The sequence below is a fragment of the Hemibagrus wyckioides genome, linkage group LG01, assembly GCF_019097595.1.
Source record: "Hemibagrus wyckioides isolate EC202008001 linkage group LG01, SWU_Hwy_1.0, whole genome shotgun sequence".
NCBI lineage: Eukaryota > Metazoa > Chordata > Actinopteri > Siluriformes > Bagridae > Hemibagrus > Hemibagrus wyckioides.
In genome coordinates, this window is record NC_080710.1 from 12,511,691 (window position 1) to 12,536,926 (window position 25,236).

The 25,236-nt window shown below is 39.0% G+C and overlaps 2 protein-coding genes across 7 annotated transcripts; both read right to left on the minus strand.

Annotated features, from left to right (window-relative positions):
- Positions 1-72: 72 nt before the first annotated feature.
- Positions 73-17,563, minus strand: si:ch211-257p13.3 (kinesin-like protein KIFC3). 5 transcript variants are annotated; one of them, XM_058395839.1, is made up of 21 exons: positions 17,323-17,563; positions 16,957-17,140; positions 16,366-16,462; positions 15,799-15,965; positions 15,455-15,707; positions 13,360-13,464; positions 11,956-12,107; positions 11,618-11,683; positions 11,358-11,495; positions 10,416-10,613; positions 9,506-9,679; positions 9,171-9,318; positions 8,955-9,085; positions 8,031-8,142; positions 7,732-7,913; positions 6,912-7,016; positions 6,007-6,137; positions 5,778-5,898; positions 5,563-5,692; positions 3,326-3,555; positions 73-2,495 (listed from the first exon to the last, which is right to left on the minus strand). In XM_058395839.1, exons 2-21 carry the CDS (start codon positions 17,053-17,055, stop codon positions 2,364-2,366), a joined length of 2,871 nt encoding a protein of 956 aa, XP_058251822.1. In that variant the 5' UTR covers positions 17,056-17,140; positions 17,323-17,563; the 3' UTR covers positions 73-2,363. The 5 variants fall into 5 exon arrangements, with proteins under 5 accessions (XP_058251822.1, XP_058251832.1, XP_058251818.1 ...); XM_058395849.1 differs by having other exon boundaries at positions 13,381-13,464; positions 17,405-17,562; XM_058395835.1 differs by having other exon boundaries at positions 17,405-17,562.
- A 2,423-nt stretch (positions 17,564-19,986) lies between these two features.
- Positions 19,987-24,433, minus strand: LOC131360685 (uncharacterized). Of its 2 annotated transcripts, XM_058401338.1 has the most exons (3): positions 24,243-24,433; positions 22,920-23,013; positions 19,987-21,870 (listed from the first exon to the last, which is right to left on the minus strand). In XM_058401338.1, exons 2-3 carry the CDS (start codon positions 23,004-23,006, stop codon positions 21,346-21,348), a joined length of 612 nt encoding a protein of 203 aa, XP_058257321.1. In that variant the 5' UTR covers positions 23,007-23,013; positions 24,243-24,433; the 3' UTR covers positions 19,987-21,345. The 2 variants fall into 2 exon arrangements, with proteins under 2 accessions (XP_058257321.1, XP_058257330.1); XM_058401347.1 differs by lacking the exon at positions 22,920-23,013.
- Positions 24,434-25,236: the final 803 nt, after the last annotated feature.

Consider the following 25,236-nt stretch of genomic DNA (forward strand, 5'->3'; position numbering starts at 1 on the left):
AGCATTGCAGTCAAAAATACAGCAGCTTTCATACAGTTTAGTTTTAATGAATCAAAGTGACATCTGAAAGTCATATTAATAAAGGAGCCAAGCGACATTGCTGGATTTTTATTTCTCTCTGGTGTCACTGATATACAAGCAATCAGGAACGTTTCAAGGCCCAAAACTCAGTGAGTATAGAAATCTGTAAAGAATGCCAAGGACGTGTGTTTATCAGAAAAACACTGCTTCTCTTTTTGGCTTCAATAACAAGCTAATAGAATATTTACTTTTTAAAATTTTCAGTAAAAATTGCTTTACTCACCTGGAGTACAGAAACAGAATGAAATCTTTTTTTCTTTTTTTTTTTTAAATAGCGAAAAATCATAACGTGGTGATTTTATAATACGTGTGTGTGTGTGAGAGAGAGATCTCTTGCCATTCATTATTCTACAATTTCTCATCATTCTGACACCCAGCAATATAATATTCACATCAGATTAAATAAATATTAGTCCATCTACATTTAAGCTTGTATAAATATTAATATTAATTAACTACTAACAGAAAATGGCACAAGCAGAACTAAATTCCAAAACAATATTTTCGATGAAATATTCACTAGTTCTATGGACAAAGCACCTAGTTTTGTATTGGAAGTAAAGTGCATTTCTCATTTGCTACAGGAAAAATAATGGCTAATTATAAACATATCTGCTCAAAGAATAAACATCCTACAATAATCATTACTCCTTGATGAACCTCCCACAAACATTGCACAGAGAATAATTCAAATAACCTGATTATATAACTACTAAACTGAATGCAGAGTTCAATGAGGATTCTGGATTCATACACAAGAGTCTGAATGTGTGATAGGATGTGGCTCTTATTTGTGTTACAGCCTGGGAAGACTCTTCACATGGTGATATGAATGAATAAAGCAATTTCAGTACACTTACTGAGCAATATATTAGGAACACTGGTACACCTATTCATTAATGCACAGTGCAGGGCATCAAATCATGCAGATACGAGCCAACAGCTTCAGGTGGTGTTCACATCCACCATCAGAATGTGGACCAAATGTGTTCTCACTGGCATGATTGTTGGTGCCAGATGGGCTGGTGAACTTGGATTTCTTCTGAGGCACACAGATGGTAGGGTCAGAATTTGGCACCAACAGCCATGACTCCATGGATACAACCTGATTCATTTCAACAGTGCAGGCTGGTGGAGGTGGTGTAATGGTGTGAGGAATGTTTTCTTGGCACACTTTGGGCTGTTAATACCAATCAATCATCCTGAATGCCACAGACTATTTAAATATTGTTGCTGATCATGTGCATCACTTCATGGCCACAGTTTACCATCTTCTAATGGCTACCTCCAGCATGATAATGCAACATGTCACTGAGCAAAAGTCTCTAAACCTGGTTTCATGAACATGACAATGAGTTCAGTGTTCTTCAGTCACCTTCCCAGTCACCAGATCTGAATCCAGTAGAGCACCATTGGGATGTGACTGAACGGAGATTCACAGCATGACAGGACTCCTGAAAAATCTGCAGGAATGTCAACATGGAGCAGAATCACAAAGGCCCCTACCAGTATTAGTATAGTGTTCCTAATTAAGTGCTCAGTTAATGTTTTTAAAAGCAACAGAAGTATTGTATCTGCAGCCCAATTCGTCATCTTTTTCGGGGTTTTTTTTCTCTTTTTCTACTAAGCAATGCCTGAAAGGTTTCCCAGACTGCCACACATTTGCGCCCCTCAACGCATCCATCTACCAAGACCACTCCTCAGCACATTGATATGATGGAGTGGAGTGAACACAGAAACTAGCTTCATACAGTTACATAATCACAAAAGCTCAACACGTTTTCATCACCTCGGTGTAGATCAGCTACAGACGCATGTCACATCCTGAAAATGTCTAAAGGGATCATTACAGCAGCATCCAGATGTGAGAAAGTGATGGCGGAAACCTACTCAGTGATGATGCAGTGGGTATAGTAGATAAAGTCATGACCTTTTATTTTTCGGATGCACCCAAGAGTGCCTGATCAATACAATGTCATTTATCAAGCAGGATGGTGTGTTTTTGTAGAAGTGCAGAGAGGCAACCCGCACGCTCGAACATTGCACTCGGACATGCCGCTCAGCCTGTAGGAAGGAGCCACAGCTGTTCATGCGATCAGGTATTAGGCATGGCTCTTGAGAATACTCAGCAGTAAGAAATAGATGCTACTTGTGTGGCTTTCCGAACCATAGCCCTTAAAATCATCTGGAGGTCTCGTTAGAAGTCTCAGACAAGAGCAAACACTTGGGGATGGATATATTCCTGGATTTCAACTTGCAGAAGTGTGCAGGTGATGTTGGCTTTAGGAGTAGTTTTCACAATGGCTTCCACTTTCAATCTTGCGTGCTGCAGGGCCCAGTTCCACTTTACACACCCGCTGTGCAAACTTCAGCGAGCACAGGGTCTCTTCAACATTTCTCTCTAGTGAGGAAATCTAAAAACAAAACAAAAAAAAAAGATAATAAAAAGTGTAGAGTCAGAGAAGTGAATTTGCAGTGTGTGTGTGTGTGTGTGTGTGTGTGCATGCACTGTTCTAGGTCTATGCATCTTCCTGTGAATTTTTTACATTTAGATAACAAGCCTTTTTTATGCTTATCTAAGAGTACTCTGTTTTAAATAATTGACTTCCTGTTTGAAATAGTAGTGGTTGCTCAAGTGCTTAAGGCTCTGGGTTGTTGCTCAAAAGGTTGGGGTTCAAGCCCGAGCACTGCTAAGCTGCCACTGTTGGGCCCTTGAGCAAGGCCCTTAACCCTCTCTGCTCCAGGGCTGCTGTATTATGGCTAACCCTGTGCTCTGACCCCAGTGTATGGGGTGTTAATTGTATACAAGTCCATCAGCTGTCTTCAGTGTATAAAGAAGAATTTCAACATAATATAGCCGCTCAAGTATACAAATATGCTGGAAAACATGCTCAGGACAAACAAGAGCAAAACGTGAACCAGCTGTTGATCATCCAGGTAACAACACACACTATTAAGAATCTAGTGAACTTGTTTTATGTCAAATCAATTAGTATTTTGTATGTAATATCTGTTATGTGAAATAGCTTATTGAGGACTTTCTGCAGATTCGGCAAGTCTTATGTAAACTTATGACCCTAACCATAGTTCAGCTTTCAAGAGAATATATATATTTCTGAAATGCTGGAGTTTATCCCCTAAGTGTCATTGATTTTAGCCTCATTACATATTACAGATGATGGATTAGATCAGTTTTAGATGTAATGGGATTTACTGCAGTGTAAAATACAGACACATGCTTTACCTGCACCACCATGGCTGTTTTATTGCCCTTGCCCAGTGAGTCCTGCAGCAGATATGTGAGACGTGAGTTCCTGAAGGGGATGTATGTCTGGCGGCCCCTCAGGGCCTGGATCACGTCTCCCAGTGCCAGCAGTGAGCGATTGATGTTCTGGGCCTCCTTCAGCCGCTCGCCCTCTGCCCCTGACTTGGACACTCGCTCTGAGCCAGCAAGATCCACCAGATTCAACTTACCTAGAACAGGGATGCACAGGACGATTGGACTCAATAAAAAGAAAGCTGTTAATTCTAGAGTAGAGAATCATACAGATATTTAACACAAATAGAAACCTTCTGTTTTAATTAAATTAAATGTAGAATGGAGCAACTAAAGACAAATCGTAGGCAGCGCCTTTAGAAGACATTTTAAAATACAGTGTATATTTCTCCATGCTTTTATGTAGAATTTTGAACCTGGTTAGTTTTGTTTTGCTTTTGTTGTAGAAAAGAAAGTGGAATGCAAGCTCTTGTGAAAATTCATAGAACAAGTTGTGCAAGCAGTGCAAGTTTTTTCTAACCCTCTTGTTTACTAACTGATATTCTTAGTCTATGAATAGGATTAGGTTTTCTATGAGAAGACCCATACCAGGTTTGTTGGATAAAACACACATTCTTCTCAGGCGAGGTACATATTACTGAAGTATTCAAGTCTTTACAACCAGACAACAAGCCATCAGACTCCTCAATGCACAGAGACTGGACTGACACACACACACACATTCAGCTGTACTCTGTTTCTGTGCTCACACTGCAATTTTTACACACAAAACCTTTGTCTAAAATTTTGTCTTAAACTTTTTGTACTACTTTCTTATGTTCTTTAAAGCTGCTTTGAGACAATGTCCATTGTTAAATGCTCTATACAACCAAAGTATCTTTACAGAACTGTATACTGGTCAGTGCTGCTCTGTGTACATTACTATAGTGTAGTGTACTGTACTGTACTGTAGTTGTATTGTACTTTCTTGTAGTTGTTTTGCACTGTCCCTGGCTTTGCACTGTTTTTGTACAAATTTGCACACACGCATTTAATGTACTTAGTCCCAAGTTCTGTGTTATTTTATGAAGCTCTCTGTTTTTTTTTTTTTTTGTACAGTAGCACCCGGGTCCTACATTAATTCATTTCACTAATGTAAAAGCACACACCATGCTGTGCATAAGTATTCACCCCTTAGGAATATTTTCATATTCTGTAGTGTAATAATCTGGAATTAAGTTGGGTTTAACTGGGATTATATATCATGAATCTACACAGTAACCCATAATATTAAAGTGGGGGAAATAATCTATATAGTTTTGCAAAATTACTGAATAATATAGAATGTGAAATTGTGATTGTATAAGTATTCACACCCATTGCACCAGAAATCACTTCTGGTACAGCCTTAAGATATATAAGTATTTGTATGGAGTTGACCTTTGTGCAATGAAAGTGTCTTCATGTGATATTAATATAGCCATTCACTAAAAGTCAGTGACTGGGTATGGTGTGGGTATTAATACTTTGTGTAACTATGGACAATCAACTATCTTTTTCTTCTCACATTGCTAATCTTTACAACATCAGAAAGATTTATCCATTTCTATCCACACAAGTCATTTAGGTGCTTGTTTCAATCCCATGCCATTTTGAGCCTATTGTAACTCGCTCCTGGAAGTTTACCTCAGAGTACAATTCAACCTATTCAGCTGATCCAGAATGGATCAGTTTCCTATTCAAAGATGTCCCTCACCACCCCACTGCAATACTCCCTCCACTGACATCCTGTAGCTGCCTGCATCATAGGCAAAAACGGACCATCAGCCTTTCACCTTAAAGCTCTTTTCACACCCTGCACCACATCATGCTCCATCTGATCCTCCGGCACTGCTGATCTGATCTCTCATGGTATCTATCAAGACTTCTCTGTTCTGGCACCAAGGTGCTGGAATAAACTTCTCCTAAATGTCTGCACAGCTAAATCACGGTCAACGTCTAAAGACCTACCTCTTCCTGAAGTACTTAAATTAGCACTTAAAAAATTGTGTTGTCTGTGTGTTATATTGCCTCCCAACAGATTTTTTAGAATGATGAATTCAATATTATGGTGTAGATTTATACCATAATCCCTTTTAAATTTAATGATGGAAATTGTATTCATGTTTAAGGGCAGGGTGAATATTTATGTAAGACATTGTATAGATTTTGTCGGTGAAGCTGACCGGTGGTTTTGGTGCCGGTGGCGAGGTCTGTTCCCTGCACTGTGATGGTGAGCAGAGCGTGTGAACGAGAGCTATGCTGGTTCATTTGTGTTCCAAATGTTATCCTGTTTCTCCGTGCTGTTGCCAGGATCTGCATCAACACACAAATACCAAGATCAGAAATCTGCTTTTTATGCTTTCAAGCTTCCTGATTGAAATGATACTGAGAGACTCACTTTTTTGATATGCTGAAAGTTTTTGACTTCTTTGATCCTGAGACCTGGAACATGGAGCTGACCCGTGCCATCAGGATTGATTTTGATATCCAGCTTCTCTCCATCTTTACTCAGCAGATCTCTGAGATTTAGTGGAACAAGACAATAATCTTTAACTCATTTGATTTTGTCCTTTCAAGAGGAGATTGTTCCAACTTTCAATCCAACTATAGACAAAACAAAAACATACCTTAGAACCTCATTGTAGATTTCCACTGAGCTGACAGTGATGGTGTAGGTCCACATGTCTTTCCTTTCCTCGATTTCATTGAAAAGGTGTTTCAGAGCTCGCTGGTTGATGCCTGGGTTGTCCACAGGACCCTGTATAGTATAACACCTTATTCTTACTCATCAATGCCACATAGTTTTGCATCAGCGAACAGCTGATAACTTCAACAAGACAGACTTCCTGTTAAAACTAGAATAAATTTCCTGGTTACATTTTATTAAAGGGAAATTATTTATAATCACACTATCTGGATTCACCAAGATGAGGATGAATTCCTTTCTGAATCTAGTTATTCATTTTCTTTGCCGACATCACCTTTGGCGTGCTTATTAGCAATGAATTACTATTTAAAATTTCTCATTTATATTCATATATGTCTGTAAAGCTGCTTTCTGAATTGTCTATCCATTGTTAAAAGTTCTTTCCAAAAAAAAATTGAAGTGAATTTCTGTGCTCATATGTCTATACATTTTTCAATATATATAAAAATAAATCCCTCCAGTCAAATATTATATAGATTAAAAAAAACCAACAAAACTAAGTAATAAGTAAGCAACATTTATTCCCTAAGAGAAAAAGGTGTTGTCATGTCTTGATCTGGGTTTGTAGAACGTATTGCATAACTGCTGGCAGTGTTCATAAAAAAACAAAACAAAAAAAAAACAATGGCTTAATTTTGTTGAAATAATAAAAGCACATCAAATGAAACCAGTTAAGCTTTGTTGTCTTTGTCTGTGCAAACTTTTCTACTTGATCATTTGCTTCAGTTCCACTAGTTTAGTTCTGACTGGCAGCACTGTTACTTAAATGTTACATGTTACTGGACTTTTATTTATTTTTTAACACAATTTTGTAGGTCACTGTACCTCCATGGTGTAGGTCTTCCCTGAGCCTGTCTGTCCATAAGCGAAGATGCACACATGATATCCATCTATGCAGGAAGTGATCAGAGGCTCGATTTCTTGGAACACCTGAAAGTTGGACATCAGACAGATAACAATGTTTTGTTGGTTATTTGCCAGTTTTACTTTCCTACTGCTTTTTGTTTGTCATATAGTTGCACATCGCTTATTATTAGTCACATTGTGTTGTCAAGATGAGACTCATCGGTGTTCATCCTGAAATAAAACCTAATTAGTACTTGTTCCTCTTTTGTTGTTATACTTCTTTCTATAGAAATTCTGAGCAGTATTGATAGTGTTGCTTGTTCTTCTGTCTTCATTGTAGTTCCTGTTCCTTCATTGTAGTTCCTGTTCCTTCATTGTAGTTCCTGGTTTTGACCCTTACCTGTTTTGGTTTATCTAAATCTCAACACGGACCCGGTCTGGTTTAACTGTTTTGAAAGCATGAAATGAAAATTATTACCCAATTCTCTGTAAGCCCTTTTACTTAACCTCATTTACACTTATTACCACAAAACATACAATTTCCTTGGTCATTTATGGTCTATAAACCTCATTTACATGAAATATAAGTATATTTCTCGTATAAAAACGGATCAAATTTGACCTCTCCTGCACGGGATTCAAACCCAGGCTGCAGCAATGAGAATGAATGTGCACACATTTATATACCAGTGTCAAAAAAATGGTGACGACCAGAAAAAGACCAAGCAAAAGAGGAATCCTGGAGATATTTCTTGATTAATTATCAGCTCGAATGATGACACGCTCATACAGTGCGTACCTCCTCTTGAGTAGCCTGAGGGTGAAAGACTCTGTCCAGCTCAAAGGTCTTGGCTTTGCCCTTACTCAGGACAGTGAGAGCAGATTCATTGTGTGGGTCCGCGGTCACAGCAACGGCCTGGCACTCGTCATGCTGGTCCTCTTTTAGAACCGGTTTCACGCGGCACAGGACACGAATGTTGCCTGATGGAAGAGACAGATAAGCCTTTGCTTTCTTGAATTTGACTATTTGATTAAATGTGCATGCATATGGTATCAGTATAAGAACTATATTTAGGAATTATTAGAAACACAGGCTACCTTTCAGCTCTACCAGCTGCTCGTGGTATTTCCTGCGAAGGGCAACCTCTTTCCTGTATTTCTCCAGCAGATCCTTATTGGCCTCAGACATTTCATTTATTGCTGCTGAGATCTAGTAGAGAAAAAACAGCACACTGATATTAACTAACTAGCCTGTTTTAAACATCTGTCAAACATCTGCTGAGACAACATGGTCAATGCACATTCACTAACAGTAGTACACAACAGAACAGCTGATTTATTGTCTGTGTGTGTGTGTGTGTGTGTGTATGTGTGTGTGTATGTATGTGTTAGAATTTTCACCAATGCACACACACCATTAATCATTATATGACCATGTACTCTCATGAATTAATGAAGAGCTCATTTTAACTCTGACATGAATTTCATGAATTCCTGTGTGAATAACAGCCACCTTAGGAACATGTTAGTGTATTCGTTTGTAATGCAATCGTTTCATCTCAACCTGCTTTGCATCATTCTTCATCCATTTATCATTAAATCCCACAGTAGTACTAGTACTGTACATGATCTGGGTAGCTCAAGCCTGAGTCTCCTTTACCCACAAGAGTAAACAATTTGAAATGATGCACATTTAATTTCTTGTCTTTCCCATAGAGCATATTTGATATAGTTTACTCTTTCATATTAGTAATTACATTAGCTAACAAATACACTATCATGTACTTAAGGTGGCTGTTATTCATGCAGGAATTCATAAGGTTAACGTCGGAGTTCAGGTAAGCTCTTCATTAATTCATGATCAGTACATACCACACCTCATCATTAGTTCATATTTACATAAGTATTAATTCAGTACTGTTATTGTAAAGTGTTACCAAAAAAAATCCCAAATCGAGACTCATTTGTTGATATAACTGAATCATGTTTGATGATTTTATCATACATATCATTTCTGCTTGCCTGTTTCTTGGCTTCTTTGATCGCTGATCCATAAAAGTCTGCAAAATTGCGGACCTGACTGCGCAGACTGGCATAGTCTGTCTTCATCGAGCGTAGGGTGGGAGGGAGAGCATTCAGACGTCGCTGTAGAGCTGAAACAAGGTATTGAGATCAACACAAAGAAAGTGAGCATGCAGTGCTCTGGTATGATATAGTCCAGTATTAATGCACACTCACTCATGAACTGATCCTGCAGGCTCTGAAACTGCTCCTGTGAACAGTTTGCAGCTGCTTTTACAGCTTCATCTTTTTTTTCCTCCAGATGTTCGATCTCCTTCATCAGCTCTGCCTGCAGGGTCCCGATCTCTCTCTCATATGCAGCAATCTGTAAAAAAACAAAACAAAAACAGACTCCATTACAGTCACTCCATCACCCTGTCCATTGTTCTTTGCGTTGATCAAACATGAATAAATCTCAATTTATTAAAAACTCATGATCGAATATGAGCAGCATGCTCTAAACTTCACATGAATGTTTAATGTCACCTGATTGCTTTTTGATGAAAAATCACCTTATGTTGAAGATTGCAGCTGACTTCGTCGGAGCGTCGGATTTTCTCCTCCAGCTGTTTGCATCGTTCTTTCTCGCAGGACAACCTCTGTTTTAGTTGATCGTTTTTCTGTCTGGCTTCGGTGAGCTGCCTCAGTGTTGAAGGCGATTCCACTTCCACCGTCTGAGTGACATACTGTAAGAGAAGAAATGAAAGGGAATTCTACTACCTATCATCCATACTAGTGTACAACTGAAGATCATATATATGTATATGTATATATTCTATTATATATAATTTATATATAAATTGTAAATTCAATAACTAGCTGTTTTTTTTCTTTATATCTAAATTGTTCCATCTGATGAGGTTAATATCTATCTATCTATCTATCTATCTATCTATCTATCTATCTATCTATCTATCTATCTATCTATCTATCTATCTATCTATCTATCTGTCTGTCTGTCTGTCTGTCTGTCTGTCTGTGTATCTCTCTATCATTTACATTTACAGTGAATTAAACAAAGAACTGAAACCTAAGATTAATATAAATATATTTATAAAACCTAAATATATGGATGTGAATGTAAACAGTAAACATGCAAATATAAGACAAAAAATGAACAAAGTAAAGAAATGTTAATTACTATTCTTATAAATATAGTATATATTATATAAATGTAATTATATTATATGATATATTGTATAAATATATACAATTTCCCATTTGTCATATCTCGCAAATGCAAAAAACTACCATTCAGTTGCTGTGACTGCTGTGCATTAATAAACCTGATATAGAATGTACATAATAATTGTAAGCATGCGGCAAACCACTCTAAAGCTGCAGCTGAGTATAGCACACTTTTGCATGTTCTCAAACAACAGACATCAAATCACAGCTACAGGAAGTGTAACTTGTGCTCACTTTCACTACAGGCTCCTTGCTGCGTTCCTTGTCCAGCTCGAGCTGAAGCTCTTTCACTCTCTCATCTCGTCTCCGGAGCTCCTCTCCCCTGTGCCACTGGTCCTGCTCGCTCTGGCGCTCCAGGCGTGAGAGCTGTTCGACTCGCTGCTGCAGAGTGCTTTCCAGCTGCAGAACACGACTGCGCAGATTCTCGTTTTCCTGCACAGCAAAAGCAAAGTGTATTAACAGTCTGTGAATTCTTGGTGTCTAAGATTATTGGTCTTCCCATGATGAAGCCTGCTTAACCATGTTAATATGACTGATTTCTTGTTCTATCAACTTTATTACACCATTATACACTCACAGAGCACTTTATTAGGAACACCTGCACACATGCAGATACGAGTCAGCAGTTTCAGGTAATGTTCAACCATCACAATGAGGAAAAATTGTGATTTTGATTGTGGCATGATTGACGGTGTCAGATGGGCTTGTCTATTTCTATAACTGTTGAGCTATTAGGATTTTTACATTTTTCTGCAAAGGGCCGGTGTGGATGCAGAAGTCATATTACACTGTTACAGGAATATAAAAATAAACAATGGAAATTCTAAAAATGTAAATGTAAATTTATCCTTAATGAGAAAATCATAGGCAATGGTCGTAAGGGAAAACTCTCTGAGATGATAATAGAAAGAAACCTAAAGAGGAACCAGACTCAAAAGGGAACCCATCCTTATCTGGGTGACACCGGATAGTGAGATTGTAAATAATTTGATTTCACCAACTGTACACTATATAGCCAAGTGCAATTGTGTAACCAGAAACTTTTGTGCAATTTATGAATATGAGCGTCTGTGTAATTTCTTTACTATTTATTTTAATTTCAATATGAATTCCGTTCTTAGTTTAGCTTAGAAGAAGAAGAAGATAAAGACCTTTCACAAATCCGGTAAGTCTCACCTTAATGAGCAGTGAGCTGGACTGGGAAGGGATGATGGACAGTTGCTGCAGGAGACCCTGAGTCACAGACAGGCTCTGTTTCAGACTCTCATTCTCAGCTGACAAACACAGCATGCGCTTTTCCGAGTCTGTCGCTCCCTTAGAATAAACAGATACAGATCAAATCTAGACTGTGAATAATTTTAGCAACTGTGCAGCCTGATTCTACTTCTGAATGGCTGTTATTCTTCAGAGGAGGCGGGGCAGAGAAGAGTGCTTACAGATGCAATGCGGAGTTTGGAAAGCTCTTCTTCCCTCTCCTCGATGCAGCTCTTCAGTTCATCAATCTATAAAGGGGAAAAAGAATCAGTTCTGGGACCCTTTCATCAATTACGATGCAAAGACAGTGTGGGTGTAGAAAAGGAAAGAAAAGATAAATAAATGGATGGTATGGATGGAAAATGAACAGCAGTGGAGTTGTACCTGCTATGAGAAGGCCTTGAAACTGGGGCATGGAGGCTAGGATGATGGCCTGGAAATGGGACGTGTGAAAGATGGGTAAAGATGCTGTGACAGAGAAAGAGAGAGTATGGTGTGTGTGAGAGAAAGAGAGTATTACCTGCTGTTGGAAGGCTTGTACTTTAGAGTGGCGGTCCTGCTCTCTTTGCTCCAGCTGTGAGTGGAGGAGACGAAGCTCGCCTCGCAGCAGACTCCTCTCCCCCTGCAGGCCACACAGAGACTGCACCAGCTTATGCAGGCCTGGAGACGCTGCTATACACACACACACACGCACACATATTTACATACACATTATTACATATCGATAATAATATTCAATATCTAGATATATATTCTTTAATTCTTCTCTTTTATTTATTATAATATATTTAATGTACATATTTGCTCACTCTGCACTCGCCCTATTTTGCACATTTTGTACACAGTTTCCAATTATATTTGTATATCAACTGCATTGTCCTGTTCAGGATCATGACAATTCTGGAGCCTATTTATATAAACTTAAGTGCATGTGAATCTGCCCTCTGTTGTAAGTGCACTTTCTATTCTAAGAGAAAAAACGCTATGTTTTATTCAACTAGTGAGCCACTGCCGAGTTTACACGTGACGTGAGCCACACTGGGGCTTTTACCACAAACAATTTCACACACAGTTTTTAGACTTGGTGTCATCTCAGAGATCGAATTCATTTAAGTGTCATTTCCTCTGGCAGTGTTGAAATGCTTCAGTTAGAGAAATCATCTGCAAGTGTTTGAGAATTAAACCCACAGAAAAGCTTCATGCATGTGATCTTGAAGCAGCTGGGACGAAAAATGTTTATCAGCTATTTTTGCAATCGTTTTCCCTTGCATCACCACTTACTAATGCAATCAGGTTAGTACACGTATAATTTCTTCTCTTCTTTGGCTTGGGATCCTTGCATTTCAGCAAAAACCCCATCCAGAGATTTACTTAGCAGTTGGATCTTTTCCAGCATGCACCCTTAAAAATCACCCTTCCCTTTATAGCTCTTTTGTAAAAATTCATTATTCACTGCACAGTCCAGTCGATAAGATAAAACCCATCATTGAAAGCTTCATACAAGAAGAAGGAGCTATAAATCTCATTGATTACATATGTGGTTAAAAGTAATGAACGTTTGACTGATGCTCATTAATGTGTCATGAACTATAGTAAACTAGCATGTTCCAACATGCAAATGCAGGCCATGCATCTGATATTCAGGGAACGTGGTGTGATGTGTGTACATGCTATGTCTTATGCCAGGAAGATTTTACAAGTAGGACGGTTGTAAAGTTGTCATGTAAGTGTGCACGTTTTTTTTTTTTTTTTATATATAGTGCATAAAATAAGTGCTTGCATGATTCAGATACATCAATAACATTAGTACTTTAGTACTACTTATCTGTGAATTTTACTTACAAAATACAAAATATGGAAACAAAATCTGATATTTTTTCCCCCAAAATCAACTTATACTGTATGCTGCCAAAACAGCCCTGACCTGTTGAGGCATGGACCTGACCTGTCGAGGCATGGACTCCACTAGATCCCTGAAGGTGTGCTGTGGTTGCTGGCACCAAGATGTTAGCAGCAGATCCTTTAAATCCTGTAAGTTGTACACAATTATTGGGACTTAAATACTCATACTGGATGAGTAAATACTGGATACTCACAGGACTTAAATGACTTGCAGGACTTAATGGATTTGATAGATACTGACCACTGCAGACCGGGAACACCCCACAAGAGCTGCAGTTTTGGAGATGTTCTGATCCAGTCGTCTAGCCATCACAATTTGGCCCTTGTCAAACTCGCTCAAATCCTTACACTTGCCCATTTTTCCTGCTTCTTACACATCAACTTTGAGGACAAAATATTCACTTGCTGCCTAATATATCCCACCCACTAACAGGTGCCATGATGAGGAGATAATCAGTGTTCACCTGTCACTGCTCATAATGTTATGTGTTATGTGTTCAATTGTTATGCTTTTGCTTTTCATCTAGCTGTAACTTGAGTGAGCTGCAGCTCTGAAAGTCACGAGATCCCTCAACCCTATAACTCACTTTGATTTGCTTAAGAAATATAGCTCCTTCTGTGCCTTATTCTATTGCCTGTTGACCTGCCATATCATGTAAATATCCAATTTATATATATATAAAAAAAGTGCACTTCCAGCAGATTTACTACTCCGCCCACAAGAGTTCTTTGTCTTTCCATTTGAACTGACTATATTTAGAACTCTGCACCATTTATCTATGTCAATATATTACTCCTCTGCCTCACAACTGTACTGACTCTGCATACACCAAAGCAACCGAACTGCAATATTTTAGCTTCTACTCCACGATGTTACCACTGTTGCAGTTTTTCCTTTTTCTTCAAAAATCCATGACAAGAGTTATCATAAAGATTTACATTATATCTAGACTGAGAGTACACAGCAACACTGTATTCGTTTGTACTGCATGTTCATATCTAAATGCAGACAATGTATTGTGTTGTATTGTTATATAGTATGTGCATGGCTGGAGCCAAGGGGTGTCCAGTGCCACCATAGTAAGACATTATTATTATTGTTATTATTATTATTATTATTATTAGTAGTAGTAGAAGTAGTAGTAGTAGACAGATACTTTCTGTATAAGCTTGTTCAAAGACAAGGATTGTCAATGACTAGACCAGGGGTGTACAAGCTCATCCAGAAAGTGTCTGTGTGGGTGCAGGGCTTCATTATAAATCAAGCATTTCCAATTTCCCAGAAATGTAATAGACAGCAGGCTGTTTATTCAAATTAGCTTATTACTGTAATGCTGCGCAGGAACAACCATAATTAAGTTAGGTAATATAAAAAAGAAATACTGTATTTTCTGGCTCTGCAGTTCACATTATTGAAAAGCAAATTCATTGTTTGGAGGTTTGTTTTTGATTTCTTGAGTTTTTTATTAGCTATGGTTGATCTGACCATGATTATGTGCACAAGGGATCTTTTTTTTTTTATTATTATGCCATTTTCTATGGATGTGGATTAGTAAAATCATGGGGTCAAACCAGGCAACCTTACTGTAAAAAGGTTGGTTACATGAATTGGTTTTACTAATTGTGAGCTTCTTGGAGCTACTGAAAAATCTAAATATCATTGTATTGCTGCAGAACATTCTCATGATTATCACTGGGTCAAAAGGAGGTTCTGATATCAGCTCTTAAGGAAAGCTATGCATCCTCGCTGTTCAGATATTTTACTGGGAATACTGTGCAAAGCACAATCCTTTTAAATTGCTTACAATCACTCCTCCAAGGTTCTGCCTTCTCCCTTCCCCCTCTGACCTTCTATTGCCACCTCCAGAACCCCTCCCTGTTGCCATACATCTAACAGCAGCTGTCACTAAAATCAATGCTAGATAATCGAAACAGGACTGATTGTCAAAAAGCACACACCCAGAAACGCTTGCTCATTATTGCAAACTAATTAAAAAACTTAATTCCGACATTGCAGCATCCTTAGTGAAAGAATATTTATGAAAGAAAGTGTACTACATGCACCATCTGTGCTGTCTGAACTGAGAAGAATGATAAAGCCACACAGATGTCCTTACCATCATTATCAGGTGAAGGGGTTTGCTGCTGAGCAATGGCCTCCTCCAGGCTGTGGATCACGTTGCTCTTGTCACGGAGGCGCTGCCTGTAGGAGCTGCGCAGAGCTTTCATCTTTCGCCGGTGCTGCACACGGTGTCTGCGCAGCTGCATGCGGTACTGCTCAGCTTGCTGCTGCAGCTGTTGCAGGTGTGAGTACTGCTCCAGGAAGCTCAGTAGATGAGACATCACTGCTACCAGAGGAGACTCGAGCACCTGTGGACCGACATATAAGAAATTACAGGTGAATATTTTTGTTTTATTCATGAATTATTATTTCCATTTTTTGGAATTCCTGGCTTGATACCTTTTCCCCTGTTTCAGTGTGGACAGTGGAAACTCTCCTCTTTTCCGTTTCCTGTTTGAAGGACAGGAAGGCTGCCAAAGGTGTCTTAGCCAGGATAGTGTAACTGTCATCAGTGTCGCCATCTTCATCACTGAGAGACAGTTCATCGCTCTCACTGCTGCTGCTGCCTGGGATATAAGATGACCATCAGTACTATGTGATGATAAATTACATTATAATGATAATCAAAACACTAGATTTCTGAAAACTTGATTATCAGCCGTAAATGATACTCGTCATATATACATTAAATGTTTTTTTTTTTAACTAAAGCACTTAGAGAGAAATATACAAAGCTAAACACATGACTTACATAAAGCTTTCACATTGCAAATACAATAAATATAATAAAGTGGAAATATAATAGAAAAAAAAGATCCCAACAACATATATAATCATGTTTTTGTATGTAAACATTTGTTTTCCATTTGTTACAAGACTGGATTAAATTCATTCTTTTTTTTCCTCAGATATCTGATCCAGGATTTGCCCCTGGATTTCGGATCAGTCTCTAATTATAACACTTACTTGAATCACTGATTCTGTCATACTGCCTTTTTCCCGACCGGGGGGTGTGGCCACCCTTCCTCCTGGTCCCTGTTTCCATGGAAACATGGCCAGGATCCTACAGTGGAGGTGAATACGTGAAAAGAATGTGATGCGAGAGTCAAACTCCACTGGTGTTAACAGTAATATAGCTGCTTGGGAAATTTACTTCTGGTCATGTGTGTTCTAGTATCATTGAGAGGATATTTTCAAGCCTGATCACATGACAATTATTGGTCCTCTGGAAATACCTTAGGTCAGATGAAGGATTTCTGTTTGTGAATGATAAAAATGTCTAGAACATGAAGGTGTCAGATCTGATCAGCTGAGCACTGGTGCTTACTCATCAGTCATTTTAAAGACAAAGACCAATTGACTGAAGTGGCATTATGTCGACGTCCTGCTCACATTCTTGCTTGGAATGCCAACCTGAGGTTGCAGTAGTACTTAGATAGGAAATTAATAGAGAAACATTACATTACCAGTGATGTTCAGTGACTATTATACATAACAAATTGGGACTAAGTAAGAGTATATTGTGTTTGTGTGTGTGTGTGTTTTGTTTAGACATACCTCTGTAGTCTCTCCACATGCCCCTTCAAGTACATTCTCCTCATCCTTCTTAAAAACAGTGTAGAAGATGTAGACCAGCAGAGAGTAGAAGGCATACATCTTCCCTGGGGTACACTTTACTACTCACTGTCGACTGCAGAAAACACACTCCGGCTTTTTTAGAACATCCCCCACTCTGCTTGTGCTGCAACACACAGATACATACAAGCAATAGCAGGCTAAACGTATCTGATCTCAGTAATCATATCCATGTCATATCCACATTGGAAAAAAAATAATGAGAGAATCCTCTGGATCTTCTGGAAAAGACATAGATCTCTTAAGTGAGAAAGCTGATTAAAGGTTGAAGCTTGAGCTTCTGCTCACTCAGTAGGCATTACATCGCTTGCTCTTTGTTCCTTGCAGTGGAATGAATTGTTTAGTCCCCGGAGGTTGCCTATGGTCTTACCCATACATCAAGCTGCTCCTTCAGCAGCATTCTTCTCTCTCTACATTCTTCTGGCCCAGATTGCAGCTCTACATGGTGCTGATGAGATGAGCTCTTCCACAGCTACATTTCTTTCTACTCCTCCCCCTCCTTCTCCGACACGGACACTGTGTCCCTCTCTTTCCCCCCTCCTCCCTCACTGACACCAGCTGCAGAAAGTGTACTCGGTGCTCTGCAGAGAGGCAGGTATCGATTGCATGCGGTCAGGAGCTCTGTGTTAATACAGTGTTTATGTGATGTTCAACAGGAACATTGTTCATGGATGATGTATTTAACACATTCATTGATCCATAAGATCAGACAGACTATGGAAACATATTAACCTACGATTATAGTTACAGCGTTAACTACTGTTAGGATCATGCTGTTACAGAAAATGAATCACCTTCTGACCAATCAGAATCAAGCATTAAGCAGCTGTATTAAGTTCTCTTATTACATTTTACAGCCGAAGCACATCATAGCTGCATGAACCAAGGCACTTTCCACTTCAGTGATGTTGTTCTTTGTTGTCTTTGCACATCACATTTAAATGCTGCTCTAAAATGTTGCTGTCATATGTCTACATAGGTCTAAAAAAACAAAGCATCCGTATTTGCACTCAGAACCACACAGACTATATAGTGGTCAGTGCTATTTTATGCATCTGTCCTGTAGTGTATTGTATTGTCTGTTTGCAGTGTCTTTTGACCTGCACTGTTTGCACAAGGTTGCACACATGCACTTTATTTGATGGGTTAATGAAGCTCTGTCTTTATGAAGCTCTCTGTCTTTATGTAGCACCAGGGTCTTAAAGGCACATTGCTGTTTAATTTCACTACATACTGCATCAGCTATATATACAGTGACTTTAAACTGATGAGATGGATGGCAAGCTCTGTGTGGTGATGTAACCCTGTCCTTCATTAGTGCTCCAGGTGCTCCTCCTCTCTCTATGTTTTCTGTTTAATCTCTTGGTAATACCTCACACACAGCAGAACATTTACTCAAGACCACCTGCTCCTGAACATGTCCCAGCTAAATTTAGAGTTATGTAACTGAATTAAACTCTGGGGAAGAGGAAAAGTGGATGATCAAATTAAAAGACAAAAGTTTTTACACACATTTTGCACTCACTAAACACTTTGGGAAGACCTGCAAATCTACTCATTTATGCAGTTGTTTAATCAGTCAATCCTCTATCAGCAGTGCAATGCATTACAATCATGCAGATAAAGAAATTTTCACATTAACCATTTTGAATATGGCAGACAGGCTGGTTTCAGTACATCTCAAACTGCTGATATCATAGGATTTACTTAGAATGAAAAACAAAAATAAAAGTGTGTAATGGTTCTATTGGTGGAAGTGAGAGAGGTCTAAGGAAAATGGCCAGATACTGGTCATTTTCCAGTCTTCAACTGTCCAGTTTTAGTGAGTCTGTGCCCACTGTAACATTAGCTTCCTGTTCTTGGTTGACCAGAGTAGAATTTGATGTGGTCTTCTACTGCTGTAACTTGTCCACCATAAGATCTGACACTGTATGTGTTTTGAGACGCTTTTCTGCTCACCATGGTTATAAAGAGTGATTATATCCTTTCTTTGAGCTTGAACTGATCTGAACATGTTCGTTTGACGTTTCCCATCAACAAAACATTAACACTAACAAAACCGTCACTCAATGGTTCTTTAATTTTCCTCCACACCATTCTCTGGGATGAAAGTTCCAAAACTTCTGATCTCCTGTTAGTTAAAGCTCTTCAATCATGAAACATTTCACTCCATTTTTCCCTCCATTCTGGTGTTTGATGTGAATCTGTATCCACACAATCATATACATGTGCTGCTGTCATATGATGGGCTGATTCGATAATTGCATGGATGAATAGGAGTACAGGTGTTCCTAACAAAGTGCTCACAGAGTGTATAAATCCTGACTCTCATAAATCATCCGTAAACTGAGCCTTCATATAATATTCTACACATGCTGTATCGGCATCACACAATTGACTACACATAAATGCACAATATAATCACACTCTCCGCTGTCACCCAAATGAGGATGGGTTCCCTTTTGAGCCTGGTTCCTCTCAAGGTTTCTTCCTCATACCATCTAAGGGAGTTTTTCCTTGCCACAGTCGCCTCAGTCACCTCAGGCTTGCTCACTAGGGATAACCTCTCGGACTGTTGTCTGTTTATATGTTTGTTGTTTTCTTATGTAAAGCTGCTTTGAGACAATGCGCTGTGTTAAAAGTGTTATACAAATAAAATTGAATTGAATTGAATCATAATTGATCATATTGCTTCTGTGAGATGTAAATGCAGCCATTCATGGTGCTTAAGCACTTGTCAGGATGTAATTAAGAGTGATTAAATGGCTGGTGTTAGAGTGCTAATCTGAAGGGTTCATATAAGGTTTTCACAAGGCTCTCAAAAAAGCACTGTCAGTAACAAGAAGGAAGAAGTCCCTATTGTGCACAAGGTTTCATGTTCAGTGGTGCTGTACTGCACTGTACATAGCTCTAGATAGGAAACATTGTGATCAAGGAAAGCACATAGAGAAATAACGGAGATAAATACTTTATTTATTCGAAAGTTTAATAAAAAAATGTTACAAATTCCTCAAGGTTGTTAACATTAGCAGCTTTAACATCAACATCAACAATTCTACAGCTTTTTTTTTTTACTTAAAGCTGTTTTATACTAAAACACATTCTAATAACAATCCTGTAACAATAAGAGTGATAGACAGGATGTTTAACCAACCAGGAGCAAAAGAGTGTGAGAATATTAGATTATTCTCTACGCCGCTTATCCTACTGGGTCACAGGGAACCTGAAGTCTATCCCAGGAGACTCGGGCAGGGTACAGCCTGGACAGAAAGCTAGTCTACTGCAGTGTTTGATCACACACACTTGCCCACTATAAACAATTTAAAGATGCCAATCAGCCTACAGTGCATGTCTTTGGAGTTGGAGAGAAAACTTGAGTACCTGGAGGAAACCTAGAGCATGCAAACTCCTCACATACAGAGGAGGAAAACAAACCCCCAACCCTGGAGGTGTGAAGTAAACATTCTGACCACCAAACCACTGGGTATTATAATATCTAAGGAAAAAGGATTCATGACTGATGAGGGTTTAGTGATTTCTTGCTGAAGAGTATTATTGTTCTTGTGTTTGGTGGTTAGTGAATGACAGATGAAGATCAGCTGATTTATTCTGCTGGTGGAAGTTGCTGAGCTACAGCATACAGGATATAATCCTATATAGGGCATTCTGCTATCTAGGCACAATCCCAAACAGCAGTACACTGCGAACACTATTTCTGCTCAGGTATAGGGTACACTGTCATGCAAAAGCCAATCAGTGAATGTGCAACAGAACACAATTTGTGATTCTGCCATAGAAAAATAGTGATTGTTGGAAATTGTTGCTCTATATGTAACATTACTTTTTGAAAAAATGTTTAATTAGAAAAGTAGTAAATTCATGCCATCATATGCAATTATTTAGACACCATGAGTTCAGACACACATGTTAAGCAGACTCAGATTTAAGTTTGAATAATGTGAGAATTTGAAGGTGATAATCCATCCTCAGCCTGAGTTGACATGCTCATATTTATTATCATGGCTGATATGGAGAAATGAGATGTAGCAGGTAAACAAATGCTGCTTCCTTAAGCAACAGTTTCTTTTAGTGCATGTTTGTTATATCTGTTATATTTTATACTATCTGACAAAGTTTGCTTTATGTACATTTGGCTGTGTTTGAGTCTCTGGTCACTGTTGTTACTGCCAGCTAGTAAACACACCATGTCCTATGAGGTATTCAGCGATAGCACCAGACTATGGAGAAGGAAAACAAAATCATTTGATGAGCTTCAAGTAGCATTTCACTAGTTGTGGTAACTCAAAGGGTTCAGTCCCAGCCCTTTAGATCATGAAGAAATGTGTCTAAAGCTGTCTTAGTTGTCCAGCACCCTACAGCCATGGAGACTTTCAGACTCCACCCCAACAGCCCTCCGGTTCCCTGTGAAGATATCAGAGAGGCCAGGCTGCTGACTCTGACCTTGGGGGCAACAAGAGCTGGAAGGCTGAGGGCTATGCTGCCCACCACACCAGTCCCACTGGCAGCAAACAGACACACTGTCAGAGCACACGAGAGAGCTGACAAGGACACACAGCGTGTCATGATCATCAAGCAGTCCTCCGAGAGCCAATTGGAGAGCATCGGAAGAAGCGAAGAACCAATCAGGAGTACATGGGCAGTCCAATGATCTTCACTGAGCCATAAAAAGCCGAAGGCAGACAGGGAAGGACCGATGATCTCACCTGCCCATTCTAGATCTCTCTGGACCTGAAATAGAGCTGGGGGCAGAGGGATAATAGCCAGAAATGAAGAGAATGCGATGAGGAAAAAACCTACTGATGGAGCTCGGTGGTCCTGCACACAGAGAGAGTGAGAGAGAGAGCGAGAGAGAGAGAGAGAGAGAGAGAGAGAGAGAGAGAGAGAGAGAGAGAGTGAGAGAGAGAGAGTGAGTGAGTGTGAGAGTGAGTAAACATTATTATATACACTTATATGCAATTTGGAATAATTACAATCTGCTATTTTTCCCCTTTAAAGGCTAGCAAATAGACACATCTTACATAGGGTCCTGATACTGACTAATAAATGTTACATTTCTCAGTCCCTCCAGGATCACAACTGCAAAATGAATGTAAAATTACGCAAACTTCGCAATATTTGGAGGACACTGCAATTTTTAAAAAAATTACAGATGATTTTCTGCAGATTTGGGCCAAGATTAGTCACATGATGTCATCACAACACACATTCACACATTATCTTAACTGGTGATGGTATAAAAGAAGAATCCTGTGCTTGCAATTTCGAGACAATTCAAGCAGTTTTCTGAAAAATACAAAAGCACAAAAAGTCACATGAAAATCAAGCTATTTTGACCAAAACAATCACGAAGAACCCTGGGTCGAGATCCTGAAGGGACTGGTTACTCAATATGTTGCTTTTCCAAACATGACTACTGGTATTACATAGTGGTACATTCTGACATGTGTGTCTCTTAAACACATATGTTTACATGTACACATCATTTCAGCACCTAACATTTCCAAAAAAGATTTGACATAACCGGAGAAGTGCAACAGATCAGCATGTGATCAAAAAATACCTAAACCATATGCGTGTTTACACACATCACCAGATCTGGATGATGATCAGTCAACACTCACTACAAAATGGAGACGTATGTCTACATGTGACCACTTTTCCAGAAATTTTCAGGACTTGGATTTCTTTTTTTTTTTTATAAAGGCCACGTCAGAGCAAGCCACATGAAAAGAGTTCAGTCAGTAACGCACATAGAGCAAGTTACTGTATCCTGCAGCAAAACTTACAGTCTGACTAAAAGGTCAAACGGGGAAGCGGTTAGTGGTCTGTGCAGCTGAATAAGGCTTTATTTGTTTATTTTTTACCCTGAACAGGTGAAAAGCAGCAGGCAGAGCTGAGAGCAACAGAACAATGTTTGCAGAGACTGGGATCAACTCGCGTACAAAGTCCATCAGTGCCCTGTGGAGTGGAAGATAAACGTGCTTGTTAAACGCAATTTAATGTATGCTGAGCAAATATGTTGATCTGAATATGATGAGCAAATCCTTCATAAAGTTTAACATACACACACACAGCAGCTAGGAAAATGCATAGAGCAATAGAAATATTGCTATTACTTCATATTAATGAAGTACATGTAGTTTTACTCTCATTGGATTGGGACACTTTGTACTAGAGAGTAGGATCAGAGGCCCTTCAACCCACATACTGCAATTCAGCCTTTCACCTGAAGGTGGCAGCAAAACGCGTTAATAGAGTTTAGATAGATAGATAGATAGATAGATAGATAGATAGATAGATAGATAGATAGATACTTTATTCATCCCAATGGGAAATTTACAAACAAAATTTACAGTTTTGAGGCTTTTAATTTCTCTGACTACATCTACAAGTAAATTAATTTAGGTGATTGATGGAAAGCGTTAAGAATTTAAACCCTTTCGTGAATTATTGAAAGAGTCTTTATCTAAAGTCAACTAAGTATTAGAATTTATGATTGCTAGTTTGTCCGATTACTTTTGGTCTATGAAATAAGAGGGAATCACATATGCTGTCTTTCCTACACTGTTCAGCTGATTTGGATGTAAATAGCCTCAAGGTAGACCGGAAGTGTACACACACACACACACACCACTGCTATAAGAAATGTATATACTACATTGTAGTTCCTTGTGTATTCATTTTTTAATCTGCATAATGGCTGTAAAGCTACTTTAATTTGAAGCTAAGCTAAGACTGTGAGGAAACTTCACTAGAACAAACTTAACAAGACAAATGAAAAAGTAAGGCGTTTGCTCACCCATATATTAAAACCAGCTACATATCTAAACTACCAGATAATCTCCATCACCTCAGTGTTAAAACAAACAAACAGTAACAGGCAAATGAATCTAAATAGAGAACAAATACACTGCAAAAGATATAAAGAGTCTTAATCTGTTCCTGGTGTGAGGATGTGTCCTGCTCTGTCTCTACACACTGGTGCATGGTTAACTCAGTAACTGGAAACTGCACGGTTAAAAACAACCCTTTTATACACAGCCTATGCCGCAATAACACCATAAACGACTGCATGACATATAGAAAAATCCCTTATTAACGTGTTATAACGCATGCCATAAAATATAAAGTTGCGAAAACATGGCTTTATGCAGTAAGTTATGCAGTACAGTAAGTACACTACTTACGGATAATGGTTCCATTCAAAATGGCTTTTTTCAGAAAATGGACTCAAAGTGCACTACATAGCGTGTGTTAAAATTCTTTAAGTAGATTCTTCGCCTGTATAAAAACTATTATTATTAGCCCTTACACCATTTACAGCATTTTGTATAAGAAGCAGAGAGACATTTAGAATTCGACCAGTGTGTGTGTGTGGTGTGTGTGTGTGTGTGTGTGTTGCCCCTTGTGGTTGGGAGTCAAAGTACACACTTACCTTTGTAAACAAAACAAAACAACCAGACAAAAAAGCTCCAATAAAATAAAAAATAAAAAAAGAGAATAAAAAAACCCTACACCACACACATACTCTATATCGCCAAAAGTTTTGGGGCACCCCTCCAAATCATTGAATTCAGGTGTTGTTTTTCAGTGGTTGGGCTTGGTCCCTTAGTTCCAGTGAAAGGAACTCTTAATGCTTCAGCATACCAAGACATTTTGGATAATTTCATGCTCCCAACTTTGTGCGAACAGTTTGGTGATGACCCCTTCCTGTTCCAACATGACTGTACACCAGTACACAAAGCAAGGTCCATAAAGACATGGATGAGTAAGTTTGGTGTGGAGGAACTTCACAGAGTCCTGACCTCAACCTGAAAGAACACCTTTGGGATGAATTACAGACTCTGAGCCAGAACTTCTCCTCCAACATCAGTGCCTGACCTCACAAATGCGCTTCTAGTGGAATGGTTAAAAAATCCCATAAACACACTCCTAAACCTTGTGGAAAGCCTTCCCAGAAGAGTTGAAGCTGTTATAGCTGCAAAGGGCGGGACAACTCCATATTACATTCACTTGCATGTAAAGGCTGATGTCCCAGTTTTGGCCTGGCTCACAGTCTCCGCTCTAATTCATCTCAAAGTTGTTCTATCAGGTTGAGGTCAGGACTCTGCAGGCCAGTCAAGTTCCTCCACACCAAACTCTCTCATCCATGTCTTTATGGACCTTGCTTTGTGCACTGGT